This window comes from Thamnophis sirtalis, unplaced genomic scaffold (assembly GCF_051295495.1).
Source record: "Thamnophis sirtalis isolate CommonGarterSnake01/CBP01778 unplaced genomic scaffold, rThaSir2_p1.2 scaffold_2, whole genome shotgun sequence".
NCBI lineage: Eukaryota > Metazoa > Chordata > Lepidosauria > Squamata > Natricidae > Thamnophis > Thamnophis sirtalis.
The window spans coordinates 48200532-48215299 of NW_028261382.1; the positions used below are offsets into that span (position 1 = coordinate 48200532).

The window sequence follows — 14768 nt, forward strand, 5'->3', positions numbered from 1 at the left end:
AGGAGCTTTCGAAGTATTTCTAGCGGGATATCGAGATTCTCGAACTGCTTTGTTTCCTAGGCCACCCATCTGGTAAACACGCAAAATTTGTTTCTCTCGCCTTCCCTGGAAATAAGACCTCCTGGGATAATGTCCAAACGGGATTTTGAGCGCATGCGCAAAAATAAGCCCTCCCCCCAAAATAGGCCCTCCCTGAAAATATGGCAACACAGCAGCAGCCATGAGGTGACCACGCTCGCCGCCTCCTGAACCTCAAAAATAATAAGACCTCCCCGAAAATGAGGCCAAGCACTTATTTCGGGGGTTAAAAGCAAATAAGACCCTGTCTTATTTTCAGGGAAACACGGTACATGTATGTGTCTGAACTAGACCATATTGTTTCTCTGTGTCATATAATACATGTGGGCACATGCATAATTTTTGCATTTATCCATTCATTCAATTTTATTTTGCCATGTTTATGTAGTGTATATTGGAGGTGGAGACTCTTTGAAAGCTGTTATGCAATGAAATTTTATTTTAATGTAAGCTGATAAGTGTACATTCAATGTGACAATAAACTTACCGTATTTTTCAGAGCATAAGATGCACCTTTTTCCCTAAAAAAAGAGGCTGAAAATCTGGGTGCATCTTATACACTGAATACAGCATTTTTGGCCTCCTGAAACCCCGCCCCCTTCACCAAAATGGCCGTGCATAGCCTTTAGGAGGCTTCCAGAGTGCTCCTTGGGGCTGGGGAGGGCAGAAATGAATGAAAGATAGGCTTTTTTTGTTCAATTTTGCTCCCCAGCCCCCAGAAGCACTCCATAAGCGTCCTAAAGGCCATGCATGCCCATTTTGGGGGGGGGGGGGAAACAGGCCCATTTTCACAAAAAATGGGCCATTTTTGGAGGTCTGCATAGTGCAAAAACTTTTTTTTTAAATAAAAATTTGCCTCTTCAAAATCTTGGTGCATCTTATACTCCAAAAAATACAGTAGTCTAAGTCTATCATATATGGTGGTCTTGTAGAAACAAACTGAAGAAACGAAACAAAGAACAAATGCAGAAAATGTTTCCGATAGAAATATGAATGAAACCAAGATGAACAAGCCAATTGGAAACCAATTTGGGGGACGCTTATTCCTTCACCCAGTGACGGCTGCGAGGTTGGACTTGCCAAGCACTCGAAAGAAAAAAGGATGCAGGCCGTTGAAGGGTGGATTTTGGCGAAATGAACTGTTTTGATCAGAGATAATGGAATGGACAGCTTTATAAGAGACTGGAAACCGTTTGTGGACTTTCTACCTGCCAAATGCAATATCAGGTGGATTTACAGAGGGATTTGAGGATTAGTGCAATGTTTAACTTAACCTCTATACACACAAACACACAATATACTACACACATACACATATGTATGTTACACACACACACACACACACACACACACACACACACACACACAACACTTTGAGCCGAGGTGGCGCAGTGGTTAGGGTGCAGTACTGCAGGCCACTTCAGCTGACTGCTATCTGCAGTTCGGCGGTTCAAATCTCACCGGCTCAAGGTTGACTCAGCCTTCCATCCTTTCGAGGTGGGTAAAATGAGGACCCGGATTGTTGTTGGGGACGATATGCTGACTCTGTAAACCGCTTAGAGAGGGCTGAAAGCCCTATGAAGCGGTATATAAGTCTAACTGCTATTGCTATTGCTACATATTCCATACTTTAAGTATTAGAAATACATTTCTTAGGCGATAGAAACAGCCCATAGTACAAATTTGAAAAATAGATGTCATTAACTGTTAATGAAAGGTTTTTTTTCTTAAAAAAAAATAACAAGACACTAAAAGGCCACCTGTGCCTCACTCTCTCAGGTACCTTTGGAGTTTTGCAGGATTCGATCGATGAGCCCAGGATATTTGGTGATGCGCTGAGTGACGAGGAGAATGCATTCTTGCATCCCATGCCGCCGAAGCACCGATGAGCGTGACAATTTCTAGAAACATTGAGGCAGGAGGATGATTATCCAGAATACCTCCACAAGATATGCAGCACACGCCTGTACACATCTCATCCACATATCTCATGCCAAATCTGAATCCCAAAGCTTCGGTCACTGCTATAAAATGAGCAAGTGCACAAGCCCTGAAAAGGTTGCGCGTAGGACTACAGGTAGCCCTCGAGTGGGACTGGAATTTCGGTCACTAAGAGAAGCTGCCGTGGCTGCCTCTCTGCTATTCGAGCTTCAGGAGCTGACAGCCTGACATTAGCAACTGAGGAGGGCAAGATTGATCTGTAAGAAAGAAGGGGGGGATGGAAGCCCAGCTGAGCTTTGTGAGAAGTTCCAGCTAGTGAAGGTCAACCATTGGTTATGCAGAGCTGGGAACGGAGAACCTGTTTACTAAATAATATACAAGAACCTGATTGGATATTTGCAGATAACCGGGAGGGTGGCCGGGAGGAAAGAGCAAAATTTACTTTGTGCTGTTTGTATGAGAAAATCTCAGATTCGGCTTTGCTACTTCTGTGACCATTTAAGCTTCCGTAAAGTCTATTCTTGGCAAAAACAAGCCTTTCTTTGTCAGGTGACTGAGTGGGACGGTTGACTCAGTAATCTCTGCAGACCCAATTGCTGTCATTAACCAAATGCCAGGGTTATAGGGGAGGTTGTTGGCTTCCCACAACCGAATCACTGGGAGAATCCCCAGGTGATTTGCAAGCAGGCTGGCAGGCAGGTAAAAATAGCTGCTGCCAGGTAGGAGAAGGCAAGGAGAGGATGCACAAGGCTTTGTGACCCGCTTGAAGGCCACTGCAGAAACAGGCTGGGGATCAGGAAAGGGTGCGGGAGAAACAGGGGAAGACCTTACCCGGATGAATTGCTGGAACCGCTTGTCCCGAGTGAAGAGCTCTTTGTAAAGCTTGACGGCTTTGGTGTGGTGGCTGCAGAACTCCGAATAAGCCTTCTTCATCTGCTCGGCAGCGGGGCCTGAAAACTGGAAGGCAGGATTGGCTTGGTGTAGTGCTACTAAAGGCACCAAACTAGAAACTAGGAGACAGTGAGTTCTAGTTCCGCCTCAGGCATGAAAGCCGGCTGGGTGATTTTGGACCAATCACCAGGAGACGGTGAATTCTAGTTCTGCCTCAGGCATGAAAGCCGGATGGGTGATTTGGGGCCAATTACCAGGAGACAGTGAGTTCTAGTTCCGCCTCAGGCATGAAAGCCGGCAGGGTGATTTGGGGCCAATCACCAGGAGATGGTGAATTCTAGTTCTGCCTCAGGCATGAAAGCCGCTGGGTGATTTGTGGTCAATTACCAAGAGATGGTGAGTTCTAGTTCTGCTTTACACACGAAAGCTGGCTGGGTGGACCTGGAGTCAGTCACCATCTCTCCACCCAACTCATTTCATTGGGTCGTTGTTGTAGGTAGTCCTCGACCTACGACCACAATTGAGCCCAAACTTTCTGTTGCTGAAAACTTGATTGAGTTTTGCCTCATTTTACGACCTTCCTTGCCACAGTGGTTAAGTGAACGGCCGCACTTGTTCAGTTCTAACACAATTGTTAAGGGAATCTGGTTCCCCTGTTGACTTGGCTCGGCAGAAGGTCACAAAAGGGGACTCACAGGAACACCCCCCCACACCCCCGGGATGCTGCAATAGTCATAAATATGAACCAGTTGCCGAGCATCTGAATTTTGATCCTGGGACCATGGGGAGTCTTGCAGTCATAAATCCCTTTTTTTTTCAGTACTGTTGTAAGTTTGAACAGTCACTAAACGAACGGTGTAAGTCAAGGACTACCTCTAGTACAGTGTTTCTCAACCTTGGCCACTTGAAGATGTCCGGACTTCAACTCCCAGAATTCCCCAGCCAGCGAATGCTGGCTGGGGAATTCTGGGAGTTGAAGTCTGGACATCTTCAAGTGGCCAAGGTTGAGAAACACTGCTCTAGTAGATACGTTTGCCGCTTTGATTATAAAATAAAAATGCAGGCAGGATACAAACAAATAGTAAGAAATGAGGGGGGAAGGAGGCCAGAGAAGTTCTTCCCAAGGAGGATCCCTCCGGTACCTGCTGGATCAGGAGGTCTCCCAGGCGGCTGATTACAAAATTCTTGCTGCTGCCTTCCGCCAGCGATTCCTTCCGCCGTTGCAAAAGTTGGACCAGGAAGCCGTCGTGGATCTCGCTGAGCTCATCCACGCAGGGGAACATGCTCTGCACCACCGCAGCGTCCATCTGCAGGTCTTCCAGCATCCCCTTGCGGAAGAGGTTGGTCATGATCTTCAGCGTCTGGACGTGATGCAGCTCCGTCTGGATAAGCTCTGTAAGGGAGAGACGGGGGAAAGGAAGTAGGCTGGGGAACAAAGGGGGGCTGGGATGGAAGCCCAGAACCACCTATAAAGGACAGGACAGGACCTCATAACTGAATAACAACAACAAGTGTGTCCTGAAAACAGAATAACGGAGTTGGAAGGGACCTCGGAGGTCTTCTAGTCCAGAGGTCGGCAACTCGCGGCTCTGGAGCCGCATGTGGCTCTTTCATCCCTCTGCTGTGGCTCCCTGTCACAAGTCGGTTATACAATTGACAGGGCTTTCAGTTAAGACAGGTAGAGGAAAAAGGAGGCCATGCTAGGAGGAGACTCTATGGTGGGGGAACTGGACTTCTGGTCGGCTCCAGAATTGAACAGGGGGCTTCCGGTTAGGACATTTGTGGCTCTTTGAGTGTTTAAGATTGCCGACCCCTGTTCTAGTCTAACCCGCGGCTCAGGCAGGACACCCTATACAATTTCAGACAAATAGATGTCCAATCTCTTAAAACCTCCAGTGTTGGAGCACCCACAACTTCTGGTGGTAAGCTGTTACATTGGTTACTTGTCCTCATTGTTAGGAAGTTTCTCCTTAATTCCAGTTTGCTTCATTGTTTCTTGTTTTGCATTCACATCTTCTGGAGGAAAATTGTTCCACTAGTTAATGGTTCTCACTGTTAGGAAATTTTTCCTTAGTTCTAGATTGCTTCTCTCCTTGATTAGTTTCCACCCATTGCTTCTTGTCCTGCCTCTTGATGCCTATTTGGAGAATAGCTTGACGCCCTCTTCTTTGTGGTAGCCCCTCAAATATTGGGACACTGCTATCATGTCTCCCCTTATCCGTCTTTTCACTAGGCTAGCCATGCCCAATGCAACCGTTCTTTATATTTTTTAGCCTCCAGTCCCCTAATCCTCTTTGTTGCTCTTCGCTGTACTTTGCTCAAAATAAAATTGAGCATATCAGTGTACGGAAGATATCAACCCCAGAACTGGCAGATTGTTTCAGTGGCGCTTTCATGTGGATGTTGAAAAGAAGTGGGGGATAATAGGATCCTGCAGAACCACACAAGTGAGGGGCCGGGGTGGGGGGGACAATCGTCCTCCATCAACCAACACTGACTAGAACAACCCTGGAGAAAGGAAGAGAATCACCATAGACAGGGCCACCGATCCCCAACCCACGGACTACTCAGGAGGATACTGTGGAAGTATCCACAGATAAAAAAGACGTTGAGACTCTAGAAGGAGTGCAGAGAAGATGCAGGATGATGAGGAGGAGGCTAAAACCTACGATGAACGGTTGCAGGAACTGGGCCTGGCTAGTCTAGGGAAGAGAAGGACCAGGGGAGACAGGAGAGCATCTTCCAATATTTGAGGGGCTGCACCAGAGAGGAGGAAGAGGGTCAAGCTATTCTCCAAAGCACCTGAAGACCAGACAAGGAAGAATGGATGGAAACTGACCAAGGAGAGATTCAACCTGGAAATAAGGAGGAATTTCCTGACAGTGGGAACAATCCACCCATGGAAGAGAAGTTTCCTTCGGAAGTTGTGGGAGCTTCATCCCTGGAGGCTTCCAAGAAGAGACTGGACTGCCATCTGTCAGAAATGGTGTAGGGTCTCCTGCTTGGGCAGGGGGTTGGACTACATGACCTACAAGGTCCCTTCCAACTCTGTTAATCTGTGGAAGTTAAAGTTAAAGAGTGGTGTTGTTGGGCCCTCACTACTCACCATACTACTACTACTACTGTACTTCTCATCACCCTCATTACTCTGGTTAAGTTTTTACAACACTTTTTCAACGTTGCGCTCATTTTCCCAAGGCTGACACTAGTGTAGAGCATGGTAGAGAAATGTAATGAATGCATGAGAAGAAAACCCGTTGTGGTCTTGATGGCTGGGGGACCGTCTGGCCTTTCTTCCTCTTGTAGCTTCCCAGGAAAGTGGGGGTTGGCCTCTGTCGTTGGGGAGGGGCGTATGTTGAGGGGGGGGGAGCTCACCATAGATGACGTCTTGTCGCTTCATGACTTCCTTCTTGTGCTGCTGCAGGAAGCTGTTGTCCACGGCCAGGCTCCAGGAATCGGCCTCGAAATCCTTCTCGTCCATCTCAAAGTCGCTCATCAACTGGCTGTAAAGGACTTCAGCTCCTGGGGGAAGAAAGAAAGAGCAAGGGTGTCTACAAGTAGTCCTCGGATTACAACAGTCTGTTTAGCGACCATTCAAAATTACGACAACACTGGAAAAAAGGGACTTTGGACGCCTACGCTTTGCAGCGTCCCCAGGATCGTATGATCAAAATTCAGGCGCTTGGCAACTCATACTTATAGAATAACAGAATTGGAAGAGATCTTGGAGGTCCTCTAGTCCAACCCCCTGCTTAGGCAGGAGACCCTACACCACCGCTGTGTCCCAAGGTCACGCGATTCCCCTTTTGTGACCTTCCGACAAGCAAAATCCATGGGGAAGCCAGGTTCACTGAACGATCGTGTTAGTACTAACTGATCAGCTCTGGCGATTTGCTTAACAACGGTGGCAAGAAAGGTAGAAAAATGGGGCTAAACTCACTTAACAAATGTCTCACTTAGCAACAGAAATTTGGGGCTCCGTTGTGGTCATTGGGGGCTACCTGAACGTGCCAGTGGGCACTGGAGGGAGATTTGTACCTGTTACGATACAGCCTCTTGTGCCTTAAAATGACTTCTACTGTACTGTCGTATAATGGCTTCTACTGTACAGCGCAGCGGAACTGATTTAGGCAAGGGGGAGGCGCTCACACACAGGAATCCTGCCACTCCTTAATAACCAGTTTCACTTAAGCTTCACTTTTATTTTTTAATTAATGTATAATCCCCCCCTCTCTTTCTGTGTATGTGTGTGTTTGTGTGTGTGTTCCAGCATAATGCCTTGAGCAATTTCAACCAAACTTGGTACACAGATGATTTATTCTCTGGAGGAAAATACTGTTGGGGTAAGACACCTCTAACACCTCTCCGGGGGTGTGTTCTGTTAAGATACAGCCTGTTGTGTCTTAAAATGGCTTCTACTGTACTGCTGTAAAAAGGCTTCTACTGTACAATGCGGCGTAGCTGCCATGGTAACGGCTTCACGGTACTCCACAAGGGGGCTCCCTCTGGTAAGGGGGAAAATCCAACATTAGAAATGACGTTTGGTCCGGACATTTCCCCTCTATAAATAAATACCCGCCAGGTTATCAGCTAGTATAAAATACAGAAGAAGATAGGAAAGGGAAAAGGGAAGAGAAATGTGTATAAAAGAAGGGAAAAAGAAAGAAAAGGTCTTTGACTTCCGACTCTCTTTGGTCCAGGAGAATAAGACAACATCAAACCTCAACTTTTTAACTTTTACATAGTAGTACAAACCAGCCATTTCTATAACAACAAACCTATCTCATCGCTAAAACCCAAAATCAAAGTTTTGGGATGCTTGAAACTTACGCGGCTTGTAATACACATCAAAGCCAATGCAAAAAAAACAAAAAAGGGGAAGGGCTACAATTGGATGGGTGCCACCATTTTGTCAGACCTACTATTGTGGCCCACCAGCGGCCCGCAGAGCTGACAGCAGATTCGGACAGTGAGGAGATTGGGGAGGAACATGGGCCAGTCCTGGTATCTGGGGAAGGCTCAGTTGAGGGCTCTGCATCAGAGGCAGAGATGGGGCCGAGTTCATCTGACAGTTATCAGCTGCCTTCAGAGTTAGATAATAGTGAGGCAGAAGAACAGCTGGAGCCTGTTCCCAGTGGGCGCATGCGCAGTTGCCAGAAGAAAAGAACAGCTAAGAAATCAAAGTCGACTTGGGAGTAAGGCCACAGGTGGACAGTGGATGGCCCCTCCCATAGGACATAAAAGAAGAGTGAAAAGGGAGTGGGTTTTTGCAGGAAACAATTTGTTCATTCATTTGGTGTGTGAAGATCTGTCCGTGAATTTCAGAGAATCTGTGCCAAGTCTTTCCTTGCATAGCACTGCATTTGGAAGATATTTACATGGCAGCTCTCCAAGCCTGATAAGGTCTGTGGTCATAAATATTCCTTTGAAAGACTGTTTGCCAGGCCTTTGCTGAAGGTGAGTGAGAGAAATTCACATTTGTTTAATAAAAGGGGTTTTGTCGGGACCAGGAATCTGCTTCGTGCTTTTTGGGGAAGCCTAGGTCAGAATACCTACACACCTGTGCAGAGTTCAAGCTAACTAGTTTATTATTTTCTGCCTGTAATACAGGAATGGCAGCCTTCTCTTGGGAACATGGAACTTAAGGGGAGTTGATCCTGGTCTCTTTGGGATTGTGCAGTGATTCTAGACTAGTTCCCCACTTGATCCCTTCCTCCCTGCCAGGGTGGGAGCTTCCCAACTATGTTAACTTTTCTAACCCCTCCTCTCCTCTGACAGATGTGCCTGCTATCTGGGTACTTGATTTTGGCTCTAAAACACTCCAGATTTCAGGAAAAAAGCTACAAGGATAATCTGGCTCTGCATTTTTTCTCCTCATCCAGGAGGACTCTAATTTTAAACTGCATGAAAAGCCAACTCAGCTGTTGAAAGAAAATGACGAAGAAGCAGAGACAGCAATGTGTCTGCCTCAGTTACATCAGTGAGGGAAATATTCTATTTCTGCATTTCTGGAGGAGGTGCAGAGCCATTGGTGGAGAGGAGGAGGCTGGAAATTTGCAGAGGATAATTGAGATCTGGTCTATCCTTATTGTTTTGGCCTGCCAGCAGCCAGCAGAGCTGGCAGCAGAGTCGGACAGGGAAGAGGTTGGGGAGGAACCTGGGCCAGTCCTGGAGTCTGGGGAAGGCTCTGATGAAAGCTCTGTGACGGAGGCAGAGATGGGGCCAAGGCCATCTGACAGTTATCCACTACCTTCGGAGTTGGAGATGAGAAGAACAGCTGGAGCCTGTTCCCGATGTGTGCTTGAGCAGAGCTACCAGGAGAAGAAAACAGCTAAGGAACAAGGGACGACTTGGGAGTAAAGGCACAGGTGGACGGTGAATGGCCCCTCCCAGAGGGACTAAAAAAGGAGCGAAAGGGGAGGGGAGTTTGCCGGAGACAATTAGTTTGCTTAATTAGTGTGAAGATTTGTCAGTGACTCTCAGAGACCCCTGGCAAAGTATTTTCTTGTACAGCGTTGCGTTTGGAAGATATCAGCCTGGCAGCTCTCCAAGCCTGATAAGGTCTGTGGTTGTAAATCCATCCTTGAAAGACTGTTTGCTGGGATTTTGCTGGATGTGAATGAGAGGAATTCATGTGAGCTTCATAAATAGGGGTTTTGTCCAAACAAGGAGTCTGCTTCGTGATTTGGTGAAGCTGAGGTCAGAACACTTAAGTCAACTGTAGGGTGGCCTGTAAATTATCGGCTAGCGTGATCGCCAATGATCAATTCTAGGAATCTTGTTGAGACTGCAAGACAGGCTGAATGAAACAAAGATGATTGATGGCCTGGAGATTAAGTCTTGCAAGGAGGGGTTTTGGGGGCCAGGAATGTGTGGACTTGAGAAAAGACAACATGGCAGCATTTTCGACATATACAGGTAGTCCTCGACTTACAACAGTTCATTCATTGACCATTCAAAGTTACAATGGCACTGAAAATGTGAGGACCATTTTTCACACGGCCTTTGCAGCCTCCCCTTTATCATGGCATCAAAATTCAGATGCTTGGCAACTGACTCATATTTATGACTGTTGCCGTGTCCTGCGACCTTCTGACAAGCAAAGTCAATGGAGAAAGGCAGATTCACTTAACGACCAGGTGGCTAACTTATCAACTGCAGTGATTCGCTGAACAACTGTGGTAAGAAAAGGCGTAGAATGGGGCAAAACTCTCTTAACAAGCGTCTCACTGAACGACGGACATTTGGGGCTCCATTGTGGTCACAAGTCCAGGACTACCTGTACACAGTATTGGAAATGTAAGAGAAGTTGGGCAGTGATGGCTAGACAGAGAGAGGGTAGCACAGTGGTTAAGAGTACAACACTACAAGCTACTTCAGCAGTTCAAATCTCACCAGGCACAAAGTTGACTCAGCCTTCCATCCTTCCAAGGTGGATAAAATGAGGACCCAGGTTGTTGGGGACAAGAGGCTGGCTTTGTAAATTGCTTAGAGAGAGCTGTGAAGCAGTATATAAGTCTAAGGGCTATTGCCCTTCCTTCCTTCCTTCCTTCCTTCCTTCCTTCCTTCCTTCCTTCCTTCCTTCCTTCCTTCCTTCCTTCCTTCCTCCCTCCCTCCCTCCCTCCCTTCCTTCCTTCCTTCCTTCCTTCCTGTTAGAATGCAGGATTGCAGGCTAACTCTGCCAACTTCCAGGAGTTCGATCCTGACCATCTCAAGGTTCACTCAGCCTTCTGTCCTTCCGAGGTGGGTAAAATGAGGACCCAGATTCTTGGGAGCAAGAGGCTGGCTCTGTAAACCGCTTAGAGAGGGCCGAAGAAGAGGTATATAAGTCTTAAGTGCTGTTGCTATCCAGCCAAGGTTGGACAACCTCGCTTGGGGATGTTCTGAGCAAAGGCCCCTTCTAAGTCTAAGCTACTAAAATTAAAAATAAAATATACCAACGAGATTTCAACGTGCCACGTTTCTATAGATACCACCTCTGCCACCTTCTATTTTTCCCCACAGCCCTTCCCTAGGAAACCTGTCAAGTCTTCCACTGCAAGATTGCTCTGCATTATCTATTCGTACTCTTCCTTGTACAAGCTTTCCAATTCTCTCAGACAGAATGAAAGTTTGAAACAATCTGATTAGATGAATGGCTTGAAAGTGGCAGAAGGAAATTAAAGGTAAAGGTTCCCCTCGCACATCTGTGCTAGTCAATCCTGACTCTAGGGGGCAGTGCTCATCTCTGTTTCAAAGCCGAAGAGCCAGCACTGTCCGAAGACCTCTCCATGGTCATGTGACTGGCATGACTCAATGCCCCCGAAGGCGCACGGAACACTGTTATATCTTCCCACCAAAGGTGGTTCCTGTTTTTCTACTTGCATTTTTACATGCTTTTGAACTGCTAGGTTGGCAGAAGCTGGGACAAGGAACAGGAGTTCACTCTGTTACGCAGCGCTAGGGATTCGAACCATCAAACTGCCGACCCCTCTGATCGACAAGCTCAGCATCTTAAGCCACTGAGCCATCGCATCCCTAAAGAAGGAAATGAAAGAGAGGCAAATGTAGAGTTCTTCGCTAAATGAATGTATTTATTAGTTCTTTGCTAAATAAATGTATTTATTTAGCGTATGGCAAACACATGGACTTATAGTAGTTCAAATGTATATGTCCAGTCCAACAAGGACACAAATGGCAGAAGACATGAGACTGTTTCGCTACCGGAAAGATACAGGCTGATAGATGAAAGTGTTTAATTTAAAACTAGTTGGACAGTGAAATTTAGTGACAATAGATATGGTTAAATAAAGAATTGAAAATGATAATAATGTATACATATGTATTGGTATAACAAGTAGTAATTGGATATGAATATTGAATGGTACCTATGAAAGGAAGATGAGAAATGGTTTGGCTACGCATAAAGATTAATAAAAAAGAACTAAATTATGATAATGGATATAGTCAAATAAAGGAGAGATAACGATAACAATGTATATATAGGTATGGGTACAACATGGGGAAATTGGATGTAAATTGTAAACAGTGATTTGGAAAGGAAGATTAGAAACCTTTGTTACTAAATGTAATTGATGTTTAGCTAGAATAGGCCATAAGGAATAGTGTTATTGGGATACTAGAAATAGCAAATGAGATGCCAGTATGTGGTTATGTCTTGAGTTTTGGTATGTTTTATGATGAAGGATGTTTAAACAATTATAGTCAAACGAGAATGTGGGTAGGATGATGGTATTATGTACAAATATATTTGATTTAAAATACTAGAATTAATATGAATCATGAGTGACTGTGAAAGAAATGCACGGAATTTTTTTGTAACCAACTGATACACTTTCTACAGTATGTAAAGAAAGAGGATTTTTGTGTTGTGTCTGTTTTGAAAACTAAAAATAAAAAAAAATTATTTTAAAAAAAGGCTCAGGATGGATCAGACATTGGGCCGGTGTGAGCTCCAGAAAGTTCAGTTGCCTCTGGAAGGGGGGGGGGGCATCTTTGGGGTGGCAACACCAGCTTTTCAACATCAAAGGAAGTCAGATTTTCCATTGATTCTGGTTTGGTCTGCTCCCCATTCAAGCCCGCTACCCGGTTTGGGGTTCCATATTTCAAGGATTCAGACCAACTCAGCAGGTTTTAGAGAAGAGCAACAATCAGCCTTATCAAGAGAGACGGGTCTGAGAAAGAGAGACTGAAGGAAGCAAAGAATTTACATCTTTCTTCAAACATGAAAATAACCCACGCAGGAGACCATCTCAAGCTGTTCTCTATCATTCCACAGCACACAATAATGGCTTGAAGTTGCAGGAAGTGAGACGGTTTACTTGTAGTTGTGAAAATGCTGGCCTGGGAGATGCTGATCCACTGGGAGACAGTGAATTCTAGTCCCACACTAGACATGAAAGCCAGTTTGGTGACTTTGGGCCAATCACCAGATGGTAAACTCTAGTCCTGCCCTAAGCATGAAAACTGGTTGGGTGACTTTGGGCCAATCACCAGGAGACAGTGAGTTCTAGTCCTGCCTTAACTATGAAAGCCAGCTGGGTGACTTTGGGCCAGTTACTCTCTCTCAGGCCAACTCACCTCATGTGGGGAAAATGGGAGAAGGGAAGAGTATTAGGTACGTCCACCATCTTGAGTTACTTATAAAGTAATAAAAGTACGCTAAAAATTAAATGAATGAATGAATGTTAAAAGGAACAAGGAGAACACGCTGAACCATGCCTTGGGGCTGGAAGAGTTTTCCCCCAAGGAGAAATTCCTACTTTCCTGGAACCTTCTGGAAACTTGCAAAACTTTGGAGATCTGGAAAGCCTTTGGCCTTTGAATGCTATAACGCTAGGAATGTTGTCTTAATTGTAAATGCTACTCTATTTTTTTATGTTGCATTACTTTATGCTACTCTGATTGTAACAGTTGCAGCTTTTGGACGCCAGATTCCCATTAAAGCAGCCTTGAAGAGGCTTATAAACGCACAAATAAATAAATACCAGATTCCCATTGTACCTTTGGAAGTCCCCCACCCCCACCCCAGTAAGGACTGTTTGATGAAGGAACCAGGGACCAGAAGGGATGGCAAGCACGGGTAGGGCAGCCTCCTGTTTGGGACAGTCTTACTTTTCTTTTGTCATGTTTTATTTATTTTATTTGCACCGTGTTTCCCCAAAAATAAGACCGGGTCTTATTTTCCTTTGACCCCCCCCCCAAATAAGGCACTTGGCCTTATTTTCGGGGAGGTCTTATTATTTTTGGAGGACGCAGCAAGTGTGGTCACCTCACGGCTGCTGCTGTGTTGCAATATTTTTGGAGAGGGTTTATTTTAGCGCATGCGCTCAAAAGCCCAATTGGGCTTATTATCCGGGGAGGGCTTATTTTGGGGGAAACAGAGTATTAATTTCCATTTCCACTGAACCGTGTGAGATCTTGGTTTTAGACAATCGAAATCCACATATAATATTCATCACAATACTAATAATACTAATACTAATACTGGTAATATTGGTAATATTGGTAATATTACAATAGTACATTACATCGTCATCATCCATTCTCTCCACATTAACATTCCCTCTTTTTTTATATCTCATCCTTTCTAACTTCTGTTTCTATTGTCTAGCCCAGTGTTTCTCAACCTTGGCTACTTGAAGATGTCTGGACTTCAACTTCCAGAATTCCCCAGCCAGCGAATGCTGGCTGGGGAATTCTGGGAGTTGAAGTCCAGACATCTTCAAGTGGTCAAGGTTGAGAAACACTGGTCTAACCACTGGCAGAAATCCTCCCATGTCAAGAAATACTCACTTTCTTCTTTATCCTTAATAATGAGCGTCAATCTGTCCATTTCTGCGCATTCTAATATTTTCTTAATTACACTCTCATATGATGGCGTCTCATCTTTTTTCCACTGTTGCGTAAATACAATTCTAGCTACAGTTAATAAATGTAAAACCAGATATATCGTCTTTTGGGTCATATTTTTCCGGTAGGATGCCCAACAAAAACGTCTCAGGTTTCAAATCAATATGCTGCTTTATCATTTTTTTCCAACTAATGGTGTATTTTCATCCAAAGGTTTTTGGCTTTCGGGCAGGTATGACACTGCTTAAAGCAGCCTTGAAGAGGTTTATCAAGGCATGAATAAATAAATACCAGATTCCCATTGTATCTTTGGAAGTTTTTTCTCTCTACCAGTAAGGACTGTTTGATGAAGGAATCAGGGACCAGAAAGATGGCAAAATCCCCCTATTCGAGCACAGGAAGGGCAACCTCCTGTTTGGGATGCTTTCATTGGGCTCCCTGCACTGATCAGACCAGACGGCCTCCATTGACCTTTCCAATTTTACAATTTCACCTGCCTTCTTCTA

General features: G+C 45.2%; 1 protein-coding gene across 1 annotated transcript in view; it reads right to left on the reverse strand.

The window, feature by feature from the left end:
* Positions 1-14768, reverse strand: part of ARHGEF2 (Rho/Rac guanine nucleotide exchange factor 2) — a 162810-nt gene that overhangs the window by 13508 nt on the left and 134534 nt on the right. Inside the window, exons 12-15 of the mRNA XM_087705352.1 lie at positions 6286-6432; positions 4053-4303; positions 2851-2976; positions 1862-1979 (exon numbers count right to left, since the gene is read on the reverse strand). Of these exons, the coding sequence (XP_087561478.1) occupies positions 1862-1979; positions 2851-2976; positions 4053-4303; positions 6286-6432 (642 nt within the window). The remainder of the gene's footprint in view (positions 1-1861; positions 1980-2850; positions 2977-4052; positions 4304-6285; positions 6433-14768) is intronic.